Genomic DNA, 25291 nt, shown 5'->3' with positions numbered 1-25291 from the left:
GAAAAAGTTTGCTAACCTGAAAAAGGGTGGCCATTTAACCTCATTAAAAATGTTTATTTAACTACTGTACTATATGACTACGAATTCTTTATTTTGTTGGGCAGCATTGTTTCCAAATGATTAACCTAACTAATTCTTGTAGGATGAAGCGAAATAAAATTGATTTCATAAAGCCAGAAAACGTGAAATTTTTTCCCTGTGGCTAGTGTGTGGGGAAGGGCCAGGTCAAAAATCTGACAGTTGCAAAGCCTGTTCAATTTTATATGTTTTTATCCTTTACTGAACAGAACATGAAATGTCCGTTGGAAATAGTAGAATAATTTCCCTCAAATAATTGAATACTGGACATCCCATATGTCCTTTTATCAGTGGGAAAATATTCCTTGCCAGCAGTCTGCATTGTGTTACATTTCAAAAACCTGAAGAGGCAGCTCTATTTAAATCTTACCCAGTGTAAATCCCTGCATAAATTCACATACAAAGTAATAGTGAATATAAACACCTAAGTCCTCAGTTCAGTTTTTGCTTTAGCAGAGCTGGAGCATGCATAGAGTGAAATCTTGACCTTTATTTTGATGGCAAAAAGTCATCAGGATTTTGTTCTTGCCTTTCTAAAGAAGATTATTGTCATCCTAAAGACGTCTGTAGTTTTTCCTGACCGGGGAATAGCCGCACTGAGGGCCACCTAGTTTTTCAAGTGGAGGACCATGAGAGCAAGCCCGTGAAACCAGCTTGACCCAGTGAAGCCCAGAGGAGTGGAGTTGCTTGGCTACCAGCCTAATCAAGGCTCTTTGAAAAATATTACAGTGTACTTATCGGGAAGAGTAGACTTTGTACTCTGAGTGCAACTGGAACAATTTCTGTGACAAGCAGATGTGTTGAAGATGTATTTCCTAGTACAAAATGTACCCTATGGCCGTATGTAGTCTGCTTACAGAAGAAATTTTGCTCTTAATCAAACCTTGCCTTGCCCATGAGCACTTGAGATCCTAAATGCAGTTCTGCCTTGGTGAGAAAAGTGTTAAGAGGACCAGTTCATGAAAACAATCCTCTACTTTCCTCCTTCTGTTGGGAAGTCTTATGTTTGACTCCTGTGAAGACAATGGGACCTTTGCCAGGCTTCAGGGGGCTTGTGCCCAAGCTGGTATCTTTGTGGCTGCTGAGCTGATGTAATGATAAACAAGGAATTGTTGAAATTTGGCTTTTTGTTATGTGTTAAAAGTACATTAGTGCTCTGCTGCATAATTAATTACAAGTGGAAAGACTCTACTCACCACAGACTGAGTATTTGCTGGGTGGAAATCAGGTGGATTTTAATAATGGAGAGAAGAAAAGGAATGTTGCCCACATGATGCAACAGTTCTGTGCAAAACCAGTAAAAAGATGCAGTAACTGTTCCAGCTCATAGATGGTTGTCATGCGTTCCTGTTTCTCAGAAGTTGTGTCTGAGTGGTTTCTGCAGCTTTCAAGGACACTTTCCATCCCAGGGTGCAGATGAAGCCACTAGTAATCTTTCAAATACTAGCAAATACAGTGAAACTACAACTGTGTAAATTTCTACGTCTGTAAACCGTGACACTCAGTGACAAAACCTGGCCCTGTGATTCTATAGAGAGACAGTTCCCTGTGGAATTGGCAGCAAGTCTGGGGGAAGAGGTGAGAAATTAAAGGGAAGGAAGGGAAAAGAAATGTCAGTCCTTGGGAAAGGACTATGAGAAGCTGGGCCTGGTGAAGCCCAGAACATTGCATCAGGTGAGACTATTACTATAAATAGGTGTGGAAAACCACAGATGCAAGGAGAGGTAGTGGGTTTTCTTCATATTGCAGTAGTGTATTAGTACTCTGTTCATGTACTGGGACCTCACTGTACTCACTTTGTTTTGCAAACAGAAAACAGCCATAAAGATGTGGCAAGGATCCCATAATCTGAATGAAGGAATACATCATTGATATGCATGGCTGTAAAGCCAGGTACAAGGTAGCATATTGAACAGAAAAGCTGACTTCTTGTATAAAATAAATACATCAGGATTCCTTGTTGTTAACGAAAATGCTTAGAAACCCAATCTGTATGGTCTCTGAAGTGTACAATTTTGATTTATAGGATGTTTTTCTCATGTTCTTTTATAAACAATTCCTTTCAATAGAAGAGGGTGGTCTGAAAGGATAAAACAAGCAAAACTATGAATGTCAGAATTTATTGATTAGAAAGTATGTTAGCAAAAGAAACCCAAATCCCTGAAGTATGATCTTGCACTCAGTAAGTTTTTTGTCCCCCAAATGAATTAAATTATTTAGTCTCTTTTTTCCTAGAGAGATCAAATAGGTATGATATTTATATTATCTCTGTAATAGGTGAATACTTCACAATATATATTCTCACACAGGAACTTGTAGAGGGCTTTGGGGCATAAAAAACTGGTCTTCTGAGATGGCTTTCTGTTGGGTGTGGCAGGCTGTCTTTACGTATATGTATAAACACCAAAATGTACACTTCAGTGTGGTCCATTTAGTAGTTAACAAAATCTGCTTGATGACACAGAGTATGACAGATGACCATCCATAATTGCTTTACACATAGGTATCTAGGGTAATCAAATATTTAACTTATCAATAATAACCCTTCTGAACAGGAAGAAATTAAAGGTCATTCACATGAGCTTCAGTCCCAGTGGAAGCAATGTCCTCATTTAATATCACTGACTTGGCAAGATGTTAGTGGCAATTCTGTCAGCTAAGGATACAGAACAGAGAATTTTTAATCACCACTGAGGTGATCAGTTGCACATTTGTTAGTCTGACCAACAAGGGGAGGTAGATGCACAGGCAAGAGTCATTATACAGTCACTGGGACTGACTACTATGTTGTACAGTGTGAAAAATCAGAATTAGAGATATTTGTTTCCCTTTAAAAATATTTTTCTGCTGAGATTACTAGTATTGACAAGGCTTGTTTGCATTATGTGTTGCCAGAAAAGTGTGAAGAAAAAGTATGAATCATGAACAGGAGAGGTAAAAAGCAGGGCCCTGTGATGTGAGAGCTGAGTCGTAGGTGCTCAGTTACCCAATTTTCTGCTCTGCTTAGAAGGAAACAAAGAAGAAAGAACAGAGTTGGCATTGATGCAGCCTCCGTCTGGAGGGAGAGTTAGCGCGGCTGGTGCTGGAGATCCTGTGAATGATCACTGCTGTTCTGCCAGCTCTGAAAGGAGGGGATGAAATAAGATGCTTTTTCTCTGCTAGGCCAGGTTCAGCTCCCAGGCCTGAACTAGCATGCATCAAATACGTGTGGCATACAGGATTTCAGGAATTATTCCTGCTTTCAGGAAGATATACAATGCTTTGTCTTCAGATCCAAAGAACGGACCCTTGCCCATGCGCTTTGTTCCACCTACAAGTTCATTGTGAAGATCTGTTTCCCCACTGCTTGGGGTTTCCTTTTTTCCATGAATTTTCACTCCAGATCAGAATAACATCAGGCTAAAGCAGAGTAAGCTAAATTTGGAGGTTTTTTTAAGAAAAGTAAAGGTTTATGTTAGCTCATGGTCACTTAGTAATCAGTCATTATAATGTGTAGATACATGTATTTATGAATACAAACATTTTGTAGGAACTATTTAGAAAAAACAAGCATTCATTAGAAACTCCCTTTAGAATATGAGTGTGGCTGAGCACTGGAGCTCGTTGCCCAAATAAATACTTTTTTTTTTTTTTTTTCTGTCTTCAAACATTTTCAGACTTAAACAGGACAAGACTATGAACAACCTGGTCTAGCTCTGAAGAACCTTGCTGAGCAGAAAATTTATAGTTCCCTCCACAGATGAGTTTTTCTGTTACTCTTTACTCCATGATAATACACTATGTTACAAAAGGAGGTGTTAACATGGGGTTCAACATCCAGAGCAGTCTTTGCGCTGTGTTCAGCCATCCTGACGAGCTGGAAGGCTCCATATTGCAGCTGTGCATCCTCTGCAACATGGGCATCTTAGAAAAAATACTTCCTAAACATATGTAAACTGCTGTCATGTGTCACCTCAGAATCTCTGACAAAATCTAAAGACAAGTGTCTCACTTAATATGAGTCCATCTGTCCAAACCAAGGGAGAGGCAGAGCAGTGAAACAGAATTACATTTAATATTACTGAAAATGTTACCTCTGTGTGCAAAACATGATAGCATTCCTGTCAAGTGTTTCTAAAACTTTTATGGCTAGAAACAAACTCTGTATGCCCTGGCATGCTAGGAGAAACATGAAATTATCGTTCTTTTTAAGGAGCATCTCAGTAGTTCAGTAGGGCTGGTCTGGGAGTTGCAGTTGCCTATCTTTGCCTACTGCTGGATGTAGTAGTGCAAGTTGTCATACAGCCGTGAACTTTCTCAAAGCCAGGAAGAAACATTCTAATAATGTTGGCAATGCCTGGGTGCAAGGTAGTTAGCAGGTAATTCCTTTGCTTTTTTGTACAGTAGCTCTCCAGGGTAATACTTGCTTGGTTAATAAGGATCAAATAGATGGAATGTTTTTGGTGGGGTTTTTCTCCTGTGACATTGCAGTTGATCATAGATTTGATTCATGGGTTTTCTCTGTCAGAAGTGCTTTAAAGTCCTCCGGTCACCGGATCTGGGAGGCATGCGTGTGTGTGTCATAAATGCTTACTGGGCAAGCTTCCTGTCCTTAGAAACCCAGAACAGAGGAGCTGCATGAAAGGGGAGAATAGGGTGTGTATTTGGGTCTCAGCCCACTGTGGAGCTAGGATACACCTCAGAACACCGCACTTAGAGAACTGGGAAGTGCTCCTGGATCCCACAGCACGAATATAGATCAGGAGGATCAAACAAATGTCTCATGTCTCAGCTTAACACAACTGATAAGAGAGGTGATGAATCATTTTGATAAGGTGTGCCATGGTTTACATTAGTGCTTTTCTTAGTAGGCCCTGAAGTTCTTTCCCTTTACCAGAAGTTTGTTCCGTGTATAGTTGTGCTTCCACTTCCACCCCAGGCAGAGCAATGTTGTGACACACTCGGGTTTTGCAAGGCAGCTCAGTAGTTCAAGTACCTTTATCTGGTCTCAACAGTAAATGCTGCAGATAAAGTCAAGGTCAAAGATGTGCAGGGTGTTTTGTTTGCTGACTGCCTACATCAGGGGTATAACAGCATGGGAATGGCCGTGTGGAGCTGGAGCAGAGGATCGTCTTTACTGGGGCGCTGCCTCTGGCACTGGACACCTAGGACAGAGCGTAACAGGAGAAACTTCCTGTGCTCCTACTCCTATCTGCCCATCTGCTCCTAGTGCAATTTCACTCCAGCTCCAGCTCAAGCACTTTCTGAACCAAATGTATTCAAATCATCTTTTATCTCTGTCTTGTTTATCCATGTAATTTTCCCATTTAATATTTGTGCTGTTTGTGTATGCTGCCAAATTCTTCCTTTCTTTCTTGACAAAAAGTATAATTTCCAGTATAACATCACCTTAAAGTACAGTGATTGAAGTAACTACTGCTAATAAAAGTGTAGCATATATTTTCCTTTTATGATCACCTGAAGTACTGCTTGATACGTTTTAATGTCTAACATTCCTAAGGCAGCTTTCATGAAACAAGCATGCCTTTCATGAAACATTAATTAGAATCTAAGAATCAAAGAGGAGAAAAAATACATATGTATATACGCATGTGCATCTGTTTATGAACAGGAGATAGTAACAACTTTAAATTTTTTTAAAAAGTAAGTATTTGAGTGAAGATTTTTATCAGGAGATGATACTGATGTTAAAGCATTTTATAGCATAAAACCTACTGTGTTTTTATGTAGTAGGATTTTGGCATCTGACTACTAGGAGGAGTTTTATAAACTGTAATGAGAAATAATCCATGTCATATTTCTTCATGGTGTAATGTGTAGTGTTTATAAGGATACTTTTATCACTATCCTGAGTGGGATGGTAACATTACATGACCTACCAGAAAATGAAATTACACTATGTGAAAAGCTGCTACAAAAGAAAGTAATTGAGAGCTGGAATCTGGGAAATGTGATTCAAAGCCCCTTTTCAAAAAGCCACAGGATACCCACATGTCTGTTAGTGTGTGAAAGTTAAGGTCTTAACTAATAGAAGATACTTTGTCTTGAGTGACATTAGCTCCATGAATGAGTGGTGGGCTGCTGTGGATGTGTTCACTCCATTCAGAAAAGTGCCAGAGGAGCCAAGCAAAAGTGTTGGGACTGTGGTCATCCCTGCTTCTGAGGGTCCTTGGTGGGGACCTACTCTAAGAACCAAAGGAGGACTGACAGCTGCCATGGGGGTGTGTGAGCATGCTGCTCAATGTGCTCAGGAGGTGCCATCCCACACTGAATCCAAGGCTAGGCTTTTAAAAAAATAAGTCTGTAGTTAGTCACTTAACAGCTCTAGTTTCTATAAACGTTAAGCAGCCAAAACCCATGATGCTTCTTTTTGCAGCCCTGGTTCGCTTTGAATGCTGAGCAAATGCTAGAGATCCAAGGATTTTCTTCAGCTGCTCATTACCATCTGAATGCAGGCATGTTGTACTCTAGTTTCAGCTTTTATTTAATTGGCCTGTACTTTTAGTTACTGTGACTTACAGGCTGACCCAGAAGCTTTGCATGTCTCATAAAGATTCACATTGTTAAGTTTATACACTATTTGTATATTTGAGTATTGTATAGTTACGTATTTTTCTCTTTACAAACATAAAACCTGTAAATATCTGAATGTCCAAAATTCTTCTGAGGGTGGAATGAGTGGTTCTATCATGTATTGCCAAAGAACATTGTCAGCTCATAAGTATTTGACATGGTCATATGTCCCAAGTTTCGTTTTCAACCTATTTATGTGGTTATTTTTCTGTGTGTTTTATACTTAAGTATTACAAGAAGCAACTTCTCTGTGGAGCAAAAGGTGGATTTTCCAGTTGTTCCTGGTACCGATGTGTCCATGTTCTCGATTTCTTCACACATACCCTAAATTTTACATGGAAGCTGTGGTTAATCACAGCTGGTTGCCACTAAAAGGGTTGATGACACTCCCCTAACCCATGGCCACAGGTTCTCATCCTCTGCCATGTCAGTGTAGGTACTTGGCAGACTCTCCTACTTAAGGAGTCAAGCTACCAAAAGCTTCTCAGATTTTTTTGGCAGAATTTTCTTTTCGTCATTGTGGGTCCTGCACTGGCTTGGTGCAGAATCAGGCCAGTGCCGGTGCCAACACAGCAGAAAGCAGCTGGAGTGGGACTGCCCTGGGGACCATCTCAGCCAAATCCTGTACTCTGCTGCCCAGGGGCTGAGAAGCACAAGAGGACCACAAGTCGTGTTACACGGTCTGGCCTGCTGAGCCCCTCATCCACGCTGACCAGATGCCGCACGGTCCTGAGCCACATCTGGTTTTTCTTCCCATGGTAGCCAGAGTGGAGGGGACATGGCTGATAAGTCCTGGTTCTCATCTAAAAGGGAAGAAAGCATCTGTTTTTAGCAGCCATGGACTGTTACTAGAGTGCAGCCACAAGTCTCTCAATTAACTACAGGGCCAGCTAGGGAGGAAGGTAATGCAGCCTGACTGCTGTAAAGGGGAGACTTAGGTAAGGTGACAGGGATGTTGGGCACAAACTGGTGTGACCTGTTAGCCCTGGAGCCGTGTGTTTTCCATGAGATCTTTGGAGGCAGGCAGAATGCATAGCCGAAGAGTCTGAGCTTATAGTGGAGGGGGCAAGGAAGAGTAAAAGTGTTAATCACAAGGATGAAGATGCAACACTGGGACACTGTTTGGGTTTGCAGAGCAAAGAGCAAAGCGTGACTCGCTGCACGTCCCCGGCTCCTTGATGGCCATGTCAGCATGCCCTTGGCCAGCTCACTGGGATGCCTGCAGCAGCCAGGAGCTCGTGCTTGGGTGCCCAAAGGTTACCCTGTGTGTTTGCCGCAGGGTGAGCACACTGGAGCACAGTGTGAGTGGGGAGCAGCCAGCGTGCAGGGACTTGTGATGTGTCACGGGGCTGAACACAGTTCAAGGCTTTAACAGTGTTCCCCAGGCAGCTCTGCTCTGCATATTGCTCAGTATAAAAACACCCACTACTTGAGGGTTTTAGCAGTGTTACTGCCTATGCCAAGGGCTGTTCACAGTCTGTGTAGAACAGAGGCAAAACACCTAGAAGGTCATGGGCAGTATTTGTAGACAGGAAAAATAATCCTGTAGCCAGGGTTGTTATAATCCCCATCTCGTGCTGTGCAGATCACGTTCAGCAGAGCTTGATGGCCATCTAGTGGTGAAGCCCCAGTCGGTGTTACATTTTGCAGCCTTCTTTGTATCAGAGAGACAAGCGCTTGGCCATGTGTGAGTTGCAAAGATGCATGTTTTCACTTCTAGCTGGAAGTAACACGGCTGGATTTTTATAAATCACCCTAAACGCTCGCATTGGTTTTACTCATTTCATCCTAGCAATGTACTGACTACAGGTGTTGCAGCTGCTCATGGAGGCAGCCAGCAGTCTCCCAGGATTCCAATTAGGTGTAACAATTTCTACACTAACATAGAAATTACACTGGTTTTAGAAATAACGAGCTGCAAATAAATAAACATCAAGCTGACAGGTTAGAACAGTTCTCTCCCTTGTTAATTTATCTTTCAGACTTCATGTTTCAGCAGTAAGTTAATACATCCTGCTGAGCTGTTATGCATGGTATCAGTCCTACTGCAAAAGCCAACCTTGAGCCTTAAAGGCTGCCTGAGATTGTGGCCATTAACAGGAGAATTGGCAGCTCCTCCTCAGGGCACCCTGGTAGCTCTTGGCTGATGACAGGTTTCCAAGTCTTGTGTCTGTGCAGTCTCTGGGGAACACTTAAATTTGAGAGAGGCTGCTACAATATGGTTTGTTTGGGTTTTGGTTGGGGGAGGAGGGACATTGTAGTCTCTTCTTGTGATGTTTTTTCTTAATTTATTTTATAGAATTTTAAAGTGTATTTTAAACAAAAAGGAAAAGTAAGTCAGTAGAAAAAATAATTCCCTGTGAATTCCCTAACACATCCATTTCAAAGTCTTTGTCCACCATGGTGCCATCAAACAGTAGTTTTGGGAACCTTGTACTGAGCAGAGACAGTGGCAGAGCCCCTGTGGCCTTTAAAAGGCATGAAATGTGGTTTTGAGGACTTTCCTTCTGTCTGTGTGGTCAGTGAGGGTATTTTTTAGAAATTGCTTGAGAAAGGTGTCCCTTTACTGCTTGCATGGCAAAGGGAAAGAACATCAGCAAATCATCTGGAAGTTATTGTGAGAGGGACTAACCTGGGGAAGCTCAAAAAGGCACTTTGTGCTTTTTTTTTTAGGGTCTTTGGTGATATCCCCATTTAAAAGCACACAACTTTTGCAAGGCTAAAATAAAGCTGGTGGTGTCAGATAGATTCTGTCTCCTTTTCCACCAGTGAACATGTGTGCACTGGGGGTCCCCCTGAGCCACAGGAGTTGAAGTGGCAGAGGAAAACCACCTTGGACATATGCTCCCACTTGCCATGTGAGTCTCCTCTGCTGGTTAGTTTGTTATTTACCCAGCACGGCTGTGAAGGAGAGGCACGAGGTGACATTTGCTGGTTCTAGCTGACAGTAGCTTTTCTCCTTGCTGTGCTGAGCAAGCGATGACTGTGAAGCTCTCAGGGGATGGTGACAATACTCATCACCTTCTGTGGCTTACTCAGTTATTTTCCCTCCTGTGGGATAAGTAGGGTCCTACACTTTTTAGAAAGAGGGAGCAATCCAGTTAAGAAGCAGCAGCATTGATTGTGTGCCACCTTCATGGCACTGCTCTGTGCCACCCTCTTCTGTATAAATATCCGGGAAAGCACAGAGCAGTTTGCAGCAGTGAGATCACTTTCTCGTATGTGACAAATAGCTTTTATGAGGTGCTGACTCTTCTCAAGGTTCATTTTGTCTCAGGGCTGGAAATTGCAGCAGCATTTTAACCTTTATCCTCCTCCCATTTAAATTAGCTGTACTATCTAGGATCTGAATGCTCTGTTACAAAATAGGGTTTTAAGACAGCTCATAAGTTATATGCACCAAAAACGGTGCACAAATATTTATTTTTAAAGATCAGGATTTTCTGGTCTTGAGCACTGGATTTTGTATGTTCAGTATTAACATTTGATTTACATGTTTGTTTTTATTTCAGCTGATGGGATGTTTAAAAAATCCCAACTGGAATAGTGAAACCATTCTCAGTGAATCGTCTAGCCCAAGACTTTTATTTGTTCTGAGATGCAGATGCTTAAATGCAATTCCTAAGACATTTCTGTGAGAGCTAGACATATCAGTATTCCAATCATATAGTTAAAGTGCTAATGTTTCTTACTCTCTTGGGGACAACTTTTTGCTACTTAACTTAATGTTGATACTACGGCTCTCTGTCCTCTTTTCTCCATTTCAGGAATTCTCTGCTCATCTGTTTACATGCATCGTATTATAGGCAAAAATAATTAATCTGGAGAATCTCTTGCCTGAAGATGAAATATGAATATATGTTAAAAGAGTACTGTTCAGAAAGAATGTACTTTTTTTTTTCATTAGTGCTTTAAATTAGGATTGTACTGTGAAAATATTTAAACAAAAAAAGGCGTAATTTGTACTACCACTAATTCAAGGCTTAGAGATTTGTGTGCAGAGCATTAGAACATCAGTGAAATCATGTGCTAATGGTGTGAGATGCTTTATGCAAACTTTTAACCCCATTTAAACAGTCCTCAGCAAGTTCTGGAAAGCTCTAGGAGTTCAGTGTATGTCATAACAGCTACGGCTGTACAGGAGCTCCTCTAACAGGAGGTGGCAGGTCGGTGTTAACAGAGGCTCTTCCCAGCAGATGCATCAACATCAGTGCTCCTTTCAAATGCCTGTCTTAGTACTGTGGTGTCCCCAAAGGTTCATGCTTTTCATTCAGATTGATCTTAAGAGCCTAAAAGAACAGGCTGATGAATCTGTAGCCCATTTACCTTAAATGTCAATAAACCTGGGAAGCCCCAGAAACCTGATGAAGGCCAGAGTGGTTCCAGTACTTAGCTAAACAGGCTGGTGTAGCTGTGGGTGAACGTGATTGCTGTGCAGTGTAATCGTAGTGAGGTTGATAAGACGATCAGTTAATAATGATTTATGGCTGGGTAGTATAATTACTGACAGTCAATGAGGGTTTGGATCTTTGCCTTCCAACCTGATAATAATTTATCTGAACAAGCCAAATGCATTGCTGTAGCAAGGCTTTCTTCAAGTATTAGGTTCAGCACACATCATACTTAGAAACCCATGCAACATGACTTCAATGTTGTATTTTTAATTGCTTAAAATTAGGATAACTGATAGGCCAAAGGACATTTCTGTAAGTGGAGTATCTTTGATAAGCATTTGTGTGTTTCTGTTTCTTGTTCTAATAAACTTCATTTATCAGTGGTCTGAAAGGAAATAAAATTCATTGGCTTGCAAGTGACAGATTGAGAATTGTTAAACGAGAAAATGGAAAAATCCCTGCTGCAGGGTGATCTGGATCTGTTACCAGTCTGTATTCAAGCAAACAACAGGTGTTCGGCCTAATGCGAGGATCCATAGTTCAGATCTGGGTACTGGAAACACTTTTTCATAAAAGGTTTCAGGCTTTTTATCTATTTAAGCTTGTCAAAGAGGAGTTATGGAGGCTATATATAAACTTGTTTAGAAAACAGTTCAGTGAGCTTGTACCTGGACACATGTCAAATAGAAATAGAGCTCAGATAAAGTCAGGCTGCTTCATTACTGGAGCAGTATTTCAAGGATCATGGGGGTTTTTTTGGGCAATAAGCACTTCTAAATCAAGACTTCAGTTATTTCATACTGCAAAATATGCTCCAGTTCAAGCACTATTTGTGTCAAAATGTGGAAAGGGAAATAGTTAATTCATTGTTTATGTTACTCCAGGCACAGTCACTTCTGTTACAGCTGATTTTTTGGGGCCTGGGATATACACCCCTCTCCTGATTCATTTTTTTGCTTCTGTTCTGTTTTTCAGTTCAATTTCACCCTTCAGTATTGAGAGCACAAGGCGTCAGAGGAGGTCTGAGTCTCCAGACTCCAGGAAGCGGCGCATCCATCGGTGTGACTTTGAGGGATGCAACAAAGTATACACGAAAAGTTCCCACCTGAAGGCTCACCGGAGAACGCACACAGGTAAGATTTGCTGGCACTGTGCCCTGTGGTTAAGACAAGCAGGTTCCTTTCTGCCCAGTTTAGGGCATAATGAGCTTGTCATCCTACACTAAGAGCCAAAGGCCTGTACCTGTACAACAGAGATGTCTGTGAGTGCCCTGGCATTCTGGTGCAGATCAGGAGTGTGCTTTTGAATGGAGCTTCCCTGTCATCCCCTCTTGGCAGCACAAGAGCGGTGGCAGGACAAACCAGACTCTTCTCAGATATAGAAACAGAAAAGTGGCCTCCTAGGGGCATACTTGCTGTGCTTCAACAAACAAAGGGTGGTCATTGCTTGGGACCAACTGGAGCTAGTCCAGAGAAAACCCTCAAGAAGAGCATACAGTGTGGTCCTGAATCTTCAGCAGCACTTTTTCCACTCTACAGACCTGTTTCTTTTGAAACTACTTGCTTTTACGGATGTAGCCTTTGGATGCCAGGAGCTCCTGAAATCCTTCAGTCAATTCAAGTGTAAACTCAAGTCCTCAGTATGTCTTCCTGGAGGCTTTCAGAGGCACCTACCCCATACTGGAGAGGGAAGTCATCACTCTATAAGAATTGGTTGCACTAGATCCCTACAGCAGAGATGCAAGAGAAGTGCCTAGAGGAGCTGGGTCCCATTCAGGGGTGACCATACTTAACATTCAGTCAATACCTTGTGTCTTTACTAGCTTTATGGGCTGTTATTGGTCTATATGATAGGCATGTAAGGCTAGCTGAAACAGTGATGTGTAATAGTTGTAATTTTATTGTGGATAAACTCAGGAGCAGCAATTTGAAGTTATCGAGCAAGTTTAAAAGGGAGTTGATTGGATGGCTAGAAAGGCAGTGGACAGAACACTCTGAGCCTCAGTGCTATTCCTTACTCTGATGCTGATTATCTTAAATTAAATTTATTGATCCTCTGCTCTTAATGGACTTCAGCATTCTTGTAGCTCCTTGGAGGAAAGATGGTGTTTATCCAGCATGTAGGACAATGTTGTTCTTTGCTGAGAATCTGCTGGTGCTTTCTGTGATCTGTGATTTGATGTACTCTAAAGAGTATGAGATATTATTTTTAAAAATTAAGTGAAGGCTTCTCCGTTTCAATTGAGGCCACATCTCCATCACTCTTTCCAGTATGTCTTTTCTGGTAGGACTGTTGTTTTGCTTCCTTGTTCATAGAGGAATTTTGAAGTCTCCATCCTAACATCCCCTACTAAAACAATTTCTGTAAGGTAAGAGTCCCTTCCTTAAACAGCAGAAATGTTCGGGTGATTTAGAAATCTCATTACATTTCCCCCCCAAGCCAATTTTCCTGCTCTCTTCACACCTTCCCATTAAGATGACCCTTCTGCTGTCTCATTATTTGTCATGTCTTGTCTTAATTCTTTTTTCTTTCTCCCTGTTCTTTCCCATCTTAAATGTGGTTTTTCATCCCTACCTTTCTAATATCTTTTATATACCCTTACCCTTTCACCTTTTTCTGTCAGTCTTGTTTTACTTCTTTTATCCCAGTCTAACCCTACCTCTGTCCCTTTCCTTCTCCCTTCCCGGATTTCCACATTGTTTCTTTTCTTGCCTGTATCGCCCTTTGAGCATTATATGGCTGTAACAAATTCGAAGACAGAGAGCCCAACAGAGAAGAACCATAGAGTGTTTGGTTTGTTACAAAAATACCATTTATCTGCTTATACCACAGGGAAGTCATTCTTCTCTATCCTGTCAGACTGGCGACCAGCCCAGGAGTGTAAGCAATCATCGTGTGAGTTACCAGACTAGATGTGAACAACCTCAGAAATGTCACACCCAAGTTAGCCCAGAAATAGAGGAGGCTCTTTTTTGCTGTGACATTTTAAAACACTGAGAATTACATTTGTCAGACATCTGTAATTCTTCAGTGATCTCATGGGGCAGACCAGCGCTTGCAGGTAATGCACCCAAATCAGTGTTAGGTAGTCAACATGACTGAATCGCAGGTTGTGCACTTAGGGTGCTCAGAAGCAGGCACTGAAGGCTTGAGAGGATGTAGTTAATCCCAGCTTAAGCATCTGTAGCTCTCCACCAGCATGAAAGGAGCTTGTCTACCTGCTGTAATCATAGGATCCATCTCCCCAGCTGTGGTTCCCTGGCAGCTGGATGTCAAGGCTATGCTATCTGTCTGGGATCTCTGGGTAGTCAGAGAAGAGGGATTGGCACCTCTGGGGCATGTTATTCCCTCTTCAGGTATACTCAGGGATTGGCTTGCAAAGGTGCTTCTCTTTCACTGCTGAGTACAGAGGAAGCCCGGATACCTGCCAGGCTGTGAGCTGGCTGAATGAATTCCCACGCCAAAAGACAGCTGCCTGAATTATTTTATAGTCATGCTGGAAGTTGGTTTATTATTTCAGGGAAAAAGAAAAATAACATCAAATCAAAACCCTTCATTAAATGGTCGGCTGATAACTGCTTTATTGACATTGCAGCAGGTATGATGAAAGAAGTGTAGTCTAGACAAATGGTCAGTGCTGAATTTAGTCACTGGATCCAGTGAGAAAATCTGTGTCATGCTGTTAAAATTAAATGTGTTTTACAGGACACTTCTGAGTTCTTGATAAGAAGTTGATATATTCAGACTTACACGAAGCATTGGCCATGAACGTACTCCATGTACTAATCTCATCTTGCATTTTTTATCTTGGCCTTTAGTTTTGCTTCAGGTAACAGAAGTTAATTACTCACATATGACCCACAGTAATTAGTGCAGTTTTGGATAAGTATAGATGAAGTATGACAGCTATGCACGCAAGGGTGAGCAAGTTTCAGTAGGAAACTTTCTGAGAAAAGATCACAGAAACTCGGCATTGCATAATCTGTACCTTACTTTTTTTTTAGGCAGGCTGATCTTGCTGACAGTTGTTTACCTAAGCAGTATGTGTTTGAGAATTTTTTTTTGCATTTACTCAATGATCTTAAAGATCTTTTCCAACCTACATTTTCTTTGCATAGCCACTGAAACATTGACAGTAGTTTGGACAGAGGAGGAAAAACAATGTGGTATTTTAACAGGATGAACAGATTTGTTGGTTGGAGGGTACACTTCTTTTCATCCTAATGAAGAACGGAAACAGAAATATTATAGATGGTAACAGTTAAATTTAATTCTCTTGGAGTAACTCCTAGGTTTTTTAAGTATGTGACCATCTAGCTCCTCAATACTTGCCACCAGTGTCCTCAAAATGTAGTGTGCTGGTGTGGGCATGGAGTCCACTGGGGGGCGGACTTGAATTACATATTGTCTCTCTGGCTGGGAAAACTGCAAGTGAAACCTCTGATAGATAGAGCATTGCATAAATCACAAGTGCTGTTATTAAATTTCTCTTTCTAGTATCAGCGTCGTGTTGCTGTTTTGCCAGATCATCAGATAAAGCTATCAGGAGCTATCGGGTGTGATGGAGAGCCTTCGGGGCTTGCAGGCAATCTCACTGCTCAGGTTTATCAACTCTTTCGGCAAGCAGAAACTGTGAGAAATTGGCTCACTGGACTTGCATTGAGTTAGTTTCTGCTTCAGTGAACTCAAAGAAAATTACTAATGTGTGACTCCACAAAGGAGTAATCTTTAAAAATGGGAAAACCAGCAGCCATGAGTTGCATTCCCGGTTTGTGTTCATCTGTGTTGCACTTGGCACAGGCCCTGGTGCTGGCCCCAGGAATGGGGAGAGTGTAACTGCTGTTTCCAAGGGGTCTGCACCCGTTCAGCCCTGGTGGGACTCACCTTCTTCACTTTGCTGCTTTTACTTTGAAGGTGGAGAAGGAAGCAGTCATAATGCTATTTTATTATCTGTAGTGGCTATTTCAGGCCTTTTAGACAGTACTAAGTTGCCACTGACACTTCCGGTAGGACAGCTGAGTCCTACAGACTGAGTAAATACTTGTTCTTTCCACTGTGTGAACATCTAAATATCTGAAGTTGCTCATGGTTAAATCCAGTTCTAGCTCATCGTGGCTACCCCCTTACCATATGGAGAAGGCCAAGGAGTTTAAAATGTTGTGTGGATCATCCTGAAGAAGTCAACAAAGAAAGAAGATGCCTGCTTTGAGGTTATGTGGGACATAATTTTACAGTGTCTGAAATACGAGGGATTTGTTCCCTGACTCTCACCTCCACAGGATTTTCATTTACTGTAGTAGTAATCAGCATTCTGTATTTCTGTGCAACCTTATTTCAGTTGTTAGTTTAAAATTTCTGGAAGAATGTGACAGTGCGGCTTTCTGGGGCCAACAGCTGCAAAAGCCTGGGACTTTTCAGGTGGCATGAAGTGGGAATGGATTTAATCCATGGGTGTAGGCACCATATATCCACAGGCATGGCTTTGCTCCTGCCTCGGAGGAGTGGAGAAGGCCAAGGTCTGTAACTAGAGCACTTTTGTGGGACTCAGATACTGGGCTGCAACTGCTGCTCTTCATCCGTGAGCCCCAGTTGGCAGTGGGTCTGAATCACCCTTCTCAGTCTGCTGCTGCAGTAGAGGGGCTGCTCTGTCAGGCTCTTACAGAGCCAGGCTGAATATACCCCCCAAGCCAAGTGAATTTTTTAGTGTTTGGTGCTTTGTCCTTGATCAACGCCTATATCATTCCTGAGAGATGAGAGCAAATACCTTTGCCACAGACGTAATGAAGCCTATTTGTCAGTGTCAAGGGGTCTTCAGCAGTGTTACATGGAGACAGTAAACATCTCAGAAGTACAGATTTGTACCTGAGAGAATGACAGCATTCCCTCCCCAAGATGTTCCTTTGTAGCTGGGTTGAGACACCACCCTAGAAGAGAGAGGACTAGTGAGTACATGGGTGTTTTATTTAGTCTGTGCTTTTTCAAACATTGCATTCCTCTCACTCACTGTTGCTCCATATATTATTTTAATATGAAAGGGCCCCTGTCATTAGTCTTTGTTCACATTTTCCTTTGAGCGCTTTCAGAGTGGACTTAAAAAGTCAGAGGCACCAAAAAAGTTATTTTTGTTTTGTAAGTTTTAAAACTCCATTCATTACCTGTTGTTTTCTTAAGGTCTGTTTAATGCCTTTTGCTAACTATAAGTTCCACAGAGATATTTAGAGGTTTGTAATCCCTTCTTTAGACAAATATTGGGAAGAAGCAACATTTTTAAAATAATCTGTCTGGATTTTACTTGAACTGTGTAGATATTTGGTCTATAACACCTCTTTGTCACCTACTCGCCAGACTCACTCTTCAAAACCCCAGCTTTTCTTTCTCATGTTCTATGTTCTCCCTATCCTTGAGCTCTTCCTCCACCATGAAAATCTGTCAGGTGAAAAAACCTCCAACAGCAGGTTCATATGCTGTTTCAGAAACTGGGAATTTAAATAAACAAAGCAAATTACTTTGCTTTAAGTAAAATAGGAGGTTCTATTTGTATTGGGTGATGCTTTTATTTTTTAAGAAATGCTTTCTTTTAGTGTTTAAGATTTACTGCCAGTTTCAATAAACAGTAGAGCCTTCCAATGTGAAAACGAGTATATTTCACAGAAGTTTTCCTTTCTAGCTTTTCTGCTCTTTCTTCATGCAGTTTCTCTTCAGAAGATAAACAGATAATTTAATAAATGAAACCTGAGCCTATTCCCATTGCTGTGGTGGGGTTCACATTTCAGGACAGAAATACATTTAAAAGCAGATGTCTGCTGGTGCAGTATGTACCAGGGTGTAAGGGCGGGCTCACCAAAGCCACCACGGCCTAGAAAGGTGATGTGGAAATGGGAACCTCTGCATGTAGTGAGATAGTTGTCTGAGTCCAGCTAGTTACAGGCAGGTGTCCATACCAGAAGGAGCTTGTACATCCAGTTCTCTTCTAATAGCTGCTCTGTGGAAAGTTAAATGATTTCATTTTTGGCACATTTTGCAAGCTCTGAATTCACCTTACACATGGGGAGTCATTCCTCTGCATTGTAGGTCTGATGCTGTGCCGATATGGAAGGGTGCCCATGTGGTTATTCCAAGGCACTTTGATGGGAAAGCAAGTCTAATTGCGTCTGTGATTACTTTCAGTCTCAAGGTTATGAAAAATATTTGCTACAGTGCCCCTTGACTTTGTAAATATGGGGTGCATATGTGTTTTGTCTGTGTGTGGCACGAGGGAATAATGATAATTTCATTATGCAGAATAAGATTTTCTCTAAGCCAACCATTTAGTACTTAATGCTCTACCTCCAAAGAACTGCAGTTCATCTGAGGTCTCTGGCGTGATTGTGGTCTACCATGTGTAGCCCTGAAGTGCCATGAAGGCAAGAAAGATGTCTTTACTCTCACTACTTCCAAAACACTTTCCCAGATGTTGCACCCAGACCTGGAGGAATAAATGCACAGGACAGGGTTTCCAACTCTCGCAGCCCACTCAGTCCCCAGCAGAGGGAACAGCAATTTGTTACTGGTGGTAACATGTCTTTTGAGAAGTGTGTCTGAAGTTGCTTGTGCCCATCCTGTCCTTGTCAGGGCAACCTTTGACCAGAAACACAGTCTTAGAGAGTGCAGCATGCTCAAAACTGCAAGTAAGCTTCACAATAGCCTTTTAAAAAATGTTTTATTTGGGTTTTCTTATTTCCTGCTTTCTTTTTTTCACGCATAAAAGGAAACAAGAGGTAGAACCTGAAAATTACTGTTTTCAGTCTTCACTTTTTTGCAAATAAGCAGTTAGAAACCTGGGTAAATTCTACAAAAACTTCTTGTTTCATGGGAAAGTAAAAAGATCTGATGACACCTGTCACCTGTGTAGGATAAGGAGGTTTTTTCTGCACTTCCATGTTTTCTCCACATAGGATATGAAATAGTATTTTGGTCACATTAATGAACTTTCCCCTTGTCTCTTGTCATGCATATTTTTGTCAGTTAATATTTTTCTTTAGTATGACATATATGTAATCTGATTTTTATTGGGATAAAAATTGGTATATCTTCTTTTGAAAAGTTTAATTCCATTTCCAGCTCACTTAAATGGGAGGTGAGTTTTTTAATGCTCTGTTTCTGTACACAGCTCGGCACACCAGTGCCCATTCTCTGCTTGAGCCTGACTTGTAGCACAGTGCAAACAACAAATAATCAGTTGCGCAAACTAAGTGAGACACAGCTCATCCTTGGAGCCTTTTTGTTGTTTTTTGTTTGGGGTTTTTTTATTATTTCTTTGGCAGGTTGTTTTGGTTTGGTTTGGGGTTTTTTTTCAAAAAACAAAAGAAAGGTTTGAGTTTTATACTGAGAAACACGAGTATTTCCCTTGATGAACGTGGTGGAGCAGTGCCTGGAGCATCCAGGAGGAGTGGCAGTACCAGTATCAAAGGCAGATGGGTAGGGAAGTGTGGCTTCTGTGGTGTCTCCCTTGCAGTTACAGACCACAGTGAAGGAAAGTTGCTTTATTTGGGGAAGGCCAGACTAAAACCCAAGCCTGCAGCATGCCAGTTAAGGAGAGTAAGTGTGCAGGTGCTGGCACCCTCCATACATTTGGCTGCTGATGGAAGTATGGATCTGTTACATCACCTTTCCCAAATACTTTAGTAAGTGAAGGCTGCTATAAGAAGCAAAACCTCAGTCTTTTACCACAGCAGTGAAAATTCAGTAGTCCCATATATTTGCTGTGGCTGTTGTGAAGAAGACAACTTCATGCCATCTTCCACCCCAGATATATCTATTTTATATATATATATATATATATATATATATATATATAGTGTATGTATATACATTTGACATACACTTAAAAACTTACATATATCCACCATGTCATACAGGAAACAAATTTCAGGAAGGTTACTAAAACGGTATTTTTCATTAACTGTTGGGATTTGGTCTGGCTTCTGGATTCAGGTGCACAGGAAGAGGCCTTTTACATTTCCAAATGTTTTACTTTTTCTGCTTTTACAGGAGGTAAAATGTATCATTCTGCATCAGCAGTGCCCTTGGCAATGTATGTAACTAATCCTTGTCCCAGAGCATTAATTCATTCATATGTCACACAGTACTTGGTAGGGCCCATTGTTGGACAATGTCTCTGCAGAAGCCCCAAAAAGAGAAAATGTGGAATTTTCTTGGATTCCCCCTCTTTCTTTCTTTTCTGTGCATGTGGTTACAGAACAGGCCAGAGACTGATATAATAGATTTCCCTTCTTAAATTACAGAGAATTGAATTTTGTGACTTTAGTCCCAAAGGCTTTTTGCTGGAATTTGTATTTAAATAGTGTCAGACCGGGGCAGCTGTATACCTAGAGAGGCATGTGGGACAACAGCAGTAGAAGGAAAGAAGGAGAGTTGCTGAACTGGTACTGGTCTTGCAGAGGGAATGAGAAAAAGGGCCAGGATGGCAAAGAGGACCCAAGCTCATCAGTGCAGTGAAATGAAAAGGTATTTGTGTGTTTTGGTGTGAGAAAAGGACTCCCATCTGAATTATCACAGGTGGAATTTGTAAATAATGAGTTCAAGGGCTGCTGAAGTGTACTGAAGTTCTGTCTCTTCTTCTAGAGTGGAGGTTGTCACTGTATATTTGAACTGAAGAAATTGTTTTGTTCCCAGTTTCCACATGAAGAAACCATGTCCCTGTGCTTTGCCTAAGTCAGAGAACAAGAAATAAAAAACCTGAACTTCAAGACATGTCCCAGGCAGTACAGTATGTTCCTGTTCTGCTCGTAGAAATTGTTTTGCCAGACTTGCTCAACTGATACAAAACTAATCTCTTCCCGGAAAGATATTTTATTTGCATATTTTGACAATACTGAAACATAAAAGTCAAGTTGCCTATGTTCACCAAAGGGATAGAGTGAATTAGTAACTGCATAAAGTAAATAATTGGATTTTTGCATCAAAAAGATTGAAAATATTTCAAACTTTAAAAAGGTTGAAGCTAGGATCTAGAACTTTCATTACAGAAGGTAAGGTGTTCCTAATGTGTATGTCATAGCTTTGCTGTTCACTCTTCACAGTTTTGGGAAGGCTGATGCTTGCTGGTTTGGTTTTCTACCTGCAGAATGGCCTTGGTATTTGTTACACAGTACTACTGTGAAGAGAGACTTTTATGAGGGATTACTTTTCCAAAAAGCTTTATAAGGCACTTTGAAGTTGTAAAGTGCTTGATAAGTGCTCTATTTTTACATTAAAAAGTTATACTAATAAAAATACCACATAAAATGTAAGAATTGTCAGTTTTCCCTTTCCCCCGTGTCTGAAAGCTAAGCTCCCCTCTTCCTCTGGGAGTGCCTGAGGATGTTGATTATCAGATAGTGGTTTTGCTGTTAAAAGATTCTTTTCTGCCTGAAATGTCTTATTTTTAGTAGAAATGCGAAATCTAATTAGCCATTATTTGTGGTTTTCCATGTATGATTTCTTCTCCTAGCGTCCTGTCAGTATGGGTGCAGTAGGACTGTCCCATATGCTTCAGAACAATTCTGGTGTTTACATGGAAGCTGAAAACAGCTGACATAAATACTACACATTACATTTATTGCATAACATCCGGTAGCAGAAACCAAACCAGGAATCACCAGGAGATGTCCTCAACCCTGCAAAACTGCAGATCTGTTTACTTTGACTACAAAATGTAGCATATCAGACATAGGCAGAGGCATGCTTGCTGGCTTGTCTATTTTCTTCCAATTTGTTTCGGGCTAAATTCTTGTGACCTCATTCAGTTTTTAGGTGGGGAATACTTCTCCAAGAGTAGTGACAGTAGAACCTTGGGGCATAAAGATGTCTTTATGCACAGAACTGTGCATGTTCCACCTATTAAATTGTGCCAATTTGACTAAAACCCATTGTATTTTGTGAGTGGGATGGGGGGGTGTCATCTTCTCCATGCCTCGTCCTCTCTGGAATTACTACACAAACCTATACATCAGGTTTTGTTTCCATGTGCTTTCTAACTTTGTCTTTCACAGGGGGATGAAAGCTTAAACATAGAAAAAAATCTGACTAGATAGCTAAACCTTTATCCCTGAACAGTCCCAGAAACAGATAGCGTTGTAATGCCAGTTATGTTTATTTCCTCATTATCTCTTATTTGGAATAAAAGTGTTACCAGCATTTCAAAATGCTGCATACCATTGCAGGAAGGAGCTGCAGAGAAGAGACATAATGACTCAAGAGTCAGGGTGACAATACCGTATGCAGAAAAAATGGATAGATAGGGATGTCTGAAGAGGACATAAATAAGAAGGGACATGGCACTCATCTGTAATACCAGAAAGAGAGGGGAATTTATGCCAGAAGAAGAGAACTGTTTACAGCTTGAGCACTGGGATATTTTGTGTCCTGGTAGTAGACAGTGTTACCTCATGGGTGCCAAGAGCCTGCTAAACTGCTGGGTAAATGAAACTTAAATAATACACAAATGAAAGGAACTGCAAGTGCGCAGGAAGTACATGGGGCATCTGCAGTTGTAGTAAATAAGGTTCCTTGCCTAAGGAATGAATATAAGCCCAGCTCTGTTTCCTGGAGTTCCAGAACAGTTTCCCTGCTGGCAGAATAACCCATAACTATTTACATGGTGGTTTTGTGGTGTCTGTCTTTGAAACATCTGCCATCAAATACTGTGATACCAACTAGTTGATGGGCAGAGGATAACTTCTGAAGAACATCCCACATGGGAAATTATGCATGGCACAGAACAGACCCTGGTCCCTTCATCTGTTACATGGCATGTCTTGTGCTGGTACACAGAGCTTTTTTAATAAGGAATATGGGAATGTCATTGGGTTATAAAGTAAAAGTTCAAGAGATTTACTTCCCTGGGTGAATGATCTTCCAGATGTCAGGGTACTTGAATAAAGATATGGGAAGACAGATGTTGGGCTGTGTGAAGGGTGGAAAATTTTGCAATGGCTAAACAGTGATCATTATTCAGCATTATTGATTCAATATTTGAAGGGATTTGGAGGATTTAATGAGCAGCAGTTGTAACCATGTTCTTAAGTGCGTATGTGAGAGGAGTCGTGGTAGGTTAGGAAAAATAATATGGTAAAAGTAATTAAACTAATTTGGATTGAGGCATCTGGACTATAAAAGGCATGGGTTTGGAGGGCTGTTAGAAATGGATATTGTGTTAATAGAAGATTGAAAAATTACTATTCCCATTTGGAGCATTGGCTCATTTCTTCAAAAATTCATAATTAACACCCCCAAATAATAGAAAATACTCCTTTTCTACAGAGAGCTGTCTAGAAATACTTTTCCATGCTCCAGGGTCCCACTTGTTCTATGTAAATGGCTGTTGTGGTATACTGTTCACTATCCATATATTGCAGGACAAAGCTGAAGAATAGTATCGGAATTTCTCTGTGTTTTGGGATATTTTTGTCAGGTTTCAGGACAAAACAATAGAGCTCTCAAAGGCTGAAATAGAGGGTCAGCAAGTGTTCACAGCTGCAGGCATCTGAATTTTTAAATTGATAGATTCTTTAAAGCTTTACTGAATCAGAATATTCAACTAAACAGGATTTTATCTTCTCCGGTTTTTCTTTTCTCCTCCTCCTAATTGCCACATATTTTTAGTCTCTTTCTGCAGCTCTCCTTGCTTCCAATTTCCCAAAACTATCTACTGTTTTGACTTCTTCATTTCTGTGTTTCCACCACCCCAAGCAAAACCCACACAGCCTGCATTTGCTCCTTAGAGCTGAACGAGAATTTGAGTGTCTGGGTACGTGAGGAGTCAAAATGTGCCCACACTTCAAGCCAAAGAGTTTCTTAAACGCTTAAACTCAAGTGCTCACACAGAGACAGAAGTGTCTGAGTCAGAATGGTTGAGTGTTTGACTTCAACTCCACTGCAATCCAGTCTTGAAATGTAGATAGATAGATAGATAGATAGATAGGTAGAGATATATATGCACTGCGGTTAAGTTCTTCCAGTTAACAGACTCGTTTTGTTTCCTCCTCCTTGACCTGCTGAGGCCCAGCTCCTCTCTGTTGGTTGCGCTGAGGATTTCAGCCATGAGTGCTCAAGCTCATGTGTGTGATACCTGACACCAGCTTCTCAGCTTGTAGCAATGGTCTCAGCTTGGTCCTTTCTCCATCATTTGAATTCCTGGGCCTTCTGGTTTTGACAAACTCAGTGGTTAGTCTTCATGTCTGGGATGACACCAAATAAAATGTTAAGAGTTAGTATGTGAAGGACATTTTTTTTCTAGCACTTGAGCATGCACAGATAATGTAGCTGTTCAAGAGAAAAGTAGTAGTACTATTCTTTCCCTAAAAATTACATTTTCATAAAATGTTGATTAACCTTAATGAACAATCATATCTTTCACAGTTGTCTTTACAGTGGCCTTTTTAAGGTACATATGAGTGAATGTCTTCAGAATAAGGCTACTTTGGCTGGTTTTTTCCTTCTTACACTAAACGTGTGTATTTAATTGAAAAAAATAAAAGATCCTCTTAGGTTGAGCTTGTAAGAGTGATTCTCCTTCAGTGGAGTAAATACCTTGAAAGGAATGTGGTCAGTCTTGTCTCTTTCACATAGCTCCAAAAGGGCTGGGTAGGCAGGACTCACTGAGGAAGGACGCTGGAAGCAACACGTGGGAACTCCAGCTGAGTGATCTGCACTCACATCCTTCCATCAGCTGACTTTCATTTCTTACCTGAAGCAATAAAGTTTTAATGGATGAACAAACTGTTTCTGGTATTTCTCGTGCAAACCATCCATTTCTGCATTGGGTTCTGCTTTCTACTGAGGGAAGGAAGATCTGGAATTCTGTGTACCAAGGAGAAGGATTTCCTATCTTTAATATTATTATTAGTAATCTGGACAAGGGGATCAAGTGCACCCTCAGTAAGTTTGCAGATGACACCAAGTTGGGGAGTGTTGATCTGCTGGAGGGTAGGAAGGCTCTGCAAATGGATCTGGACAGGCTGGATCCATGGGCCTGTGGTATGAGAGTCAACAAGACCAAGTGCTGAGTCCTGCACTTGAGTCACAACAAGCCCATGCAGTGCTACAGGCTGGGGGAAGAGAGGCTGGAAAGCTGCCCAGCAGAAGAGGATCTAGGGATGCTGGTTGACAGCTGCTGAACATGATCCATCAGTGTGCCCAAGTGGCCGAGAAGGCCAATGACATCCTGGCCTGTATTAGCAATAGTGTGGCCAGCAGAACCAGGG

The 25291-nt window shown here is 41.2% G+C and overlaps 1 protein-coding gene across 7 annotated transcripts in view; it reads left to right on the top strand.

The window, feature by feature from the left end:
• KLF12 (Kruppel like factor 12) overlaps nt 1-25291 on the top strand; it is a 236053-nt gene that overhangs the window by 199137 nt on the left and 11625 nt on the right. For all 7 annotated transcript variants that reach the window (XM_032099956.1, XM_032099955.1, XM_032099950.1 and 4 more), the window contains one exon: nt 12021-12178. In XM_032099956.1, the coding sequence (XP_031955847.1) occupies nt 12021-12178 (158 nt within the window). The remainder of the gene's footprint in view (nt 1-12020; nt 12179-25291) is intronic.

This window comes from Corvus moneduloides, chromosome 2 (genome assembly GCF_009650955.1).
Source record: "Corvus moneduloides isolate bCorMon1 chromosome 2, bCorMon1.pri, whole genome shotgun sequence".
NCBI classification, from domain to species: Eukaryota; Metazoa; Chordata; class Aves; order Passeriformes; family Corvidae; genus Corvus; species Corvus moneduloides.
The sequence above is the reverse complement of the archived record's forward strand: the minus strand, read 5'-3'. Positions and strand labels throughout refer to the sequence as shown.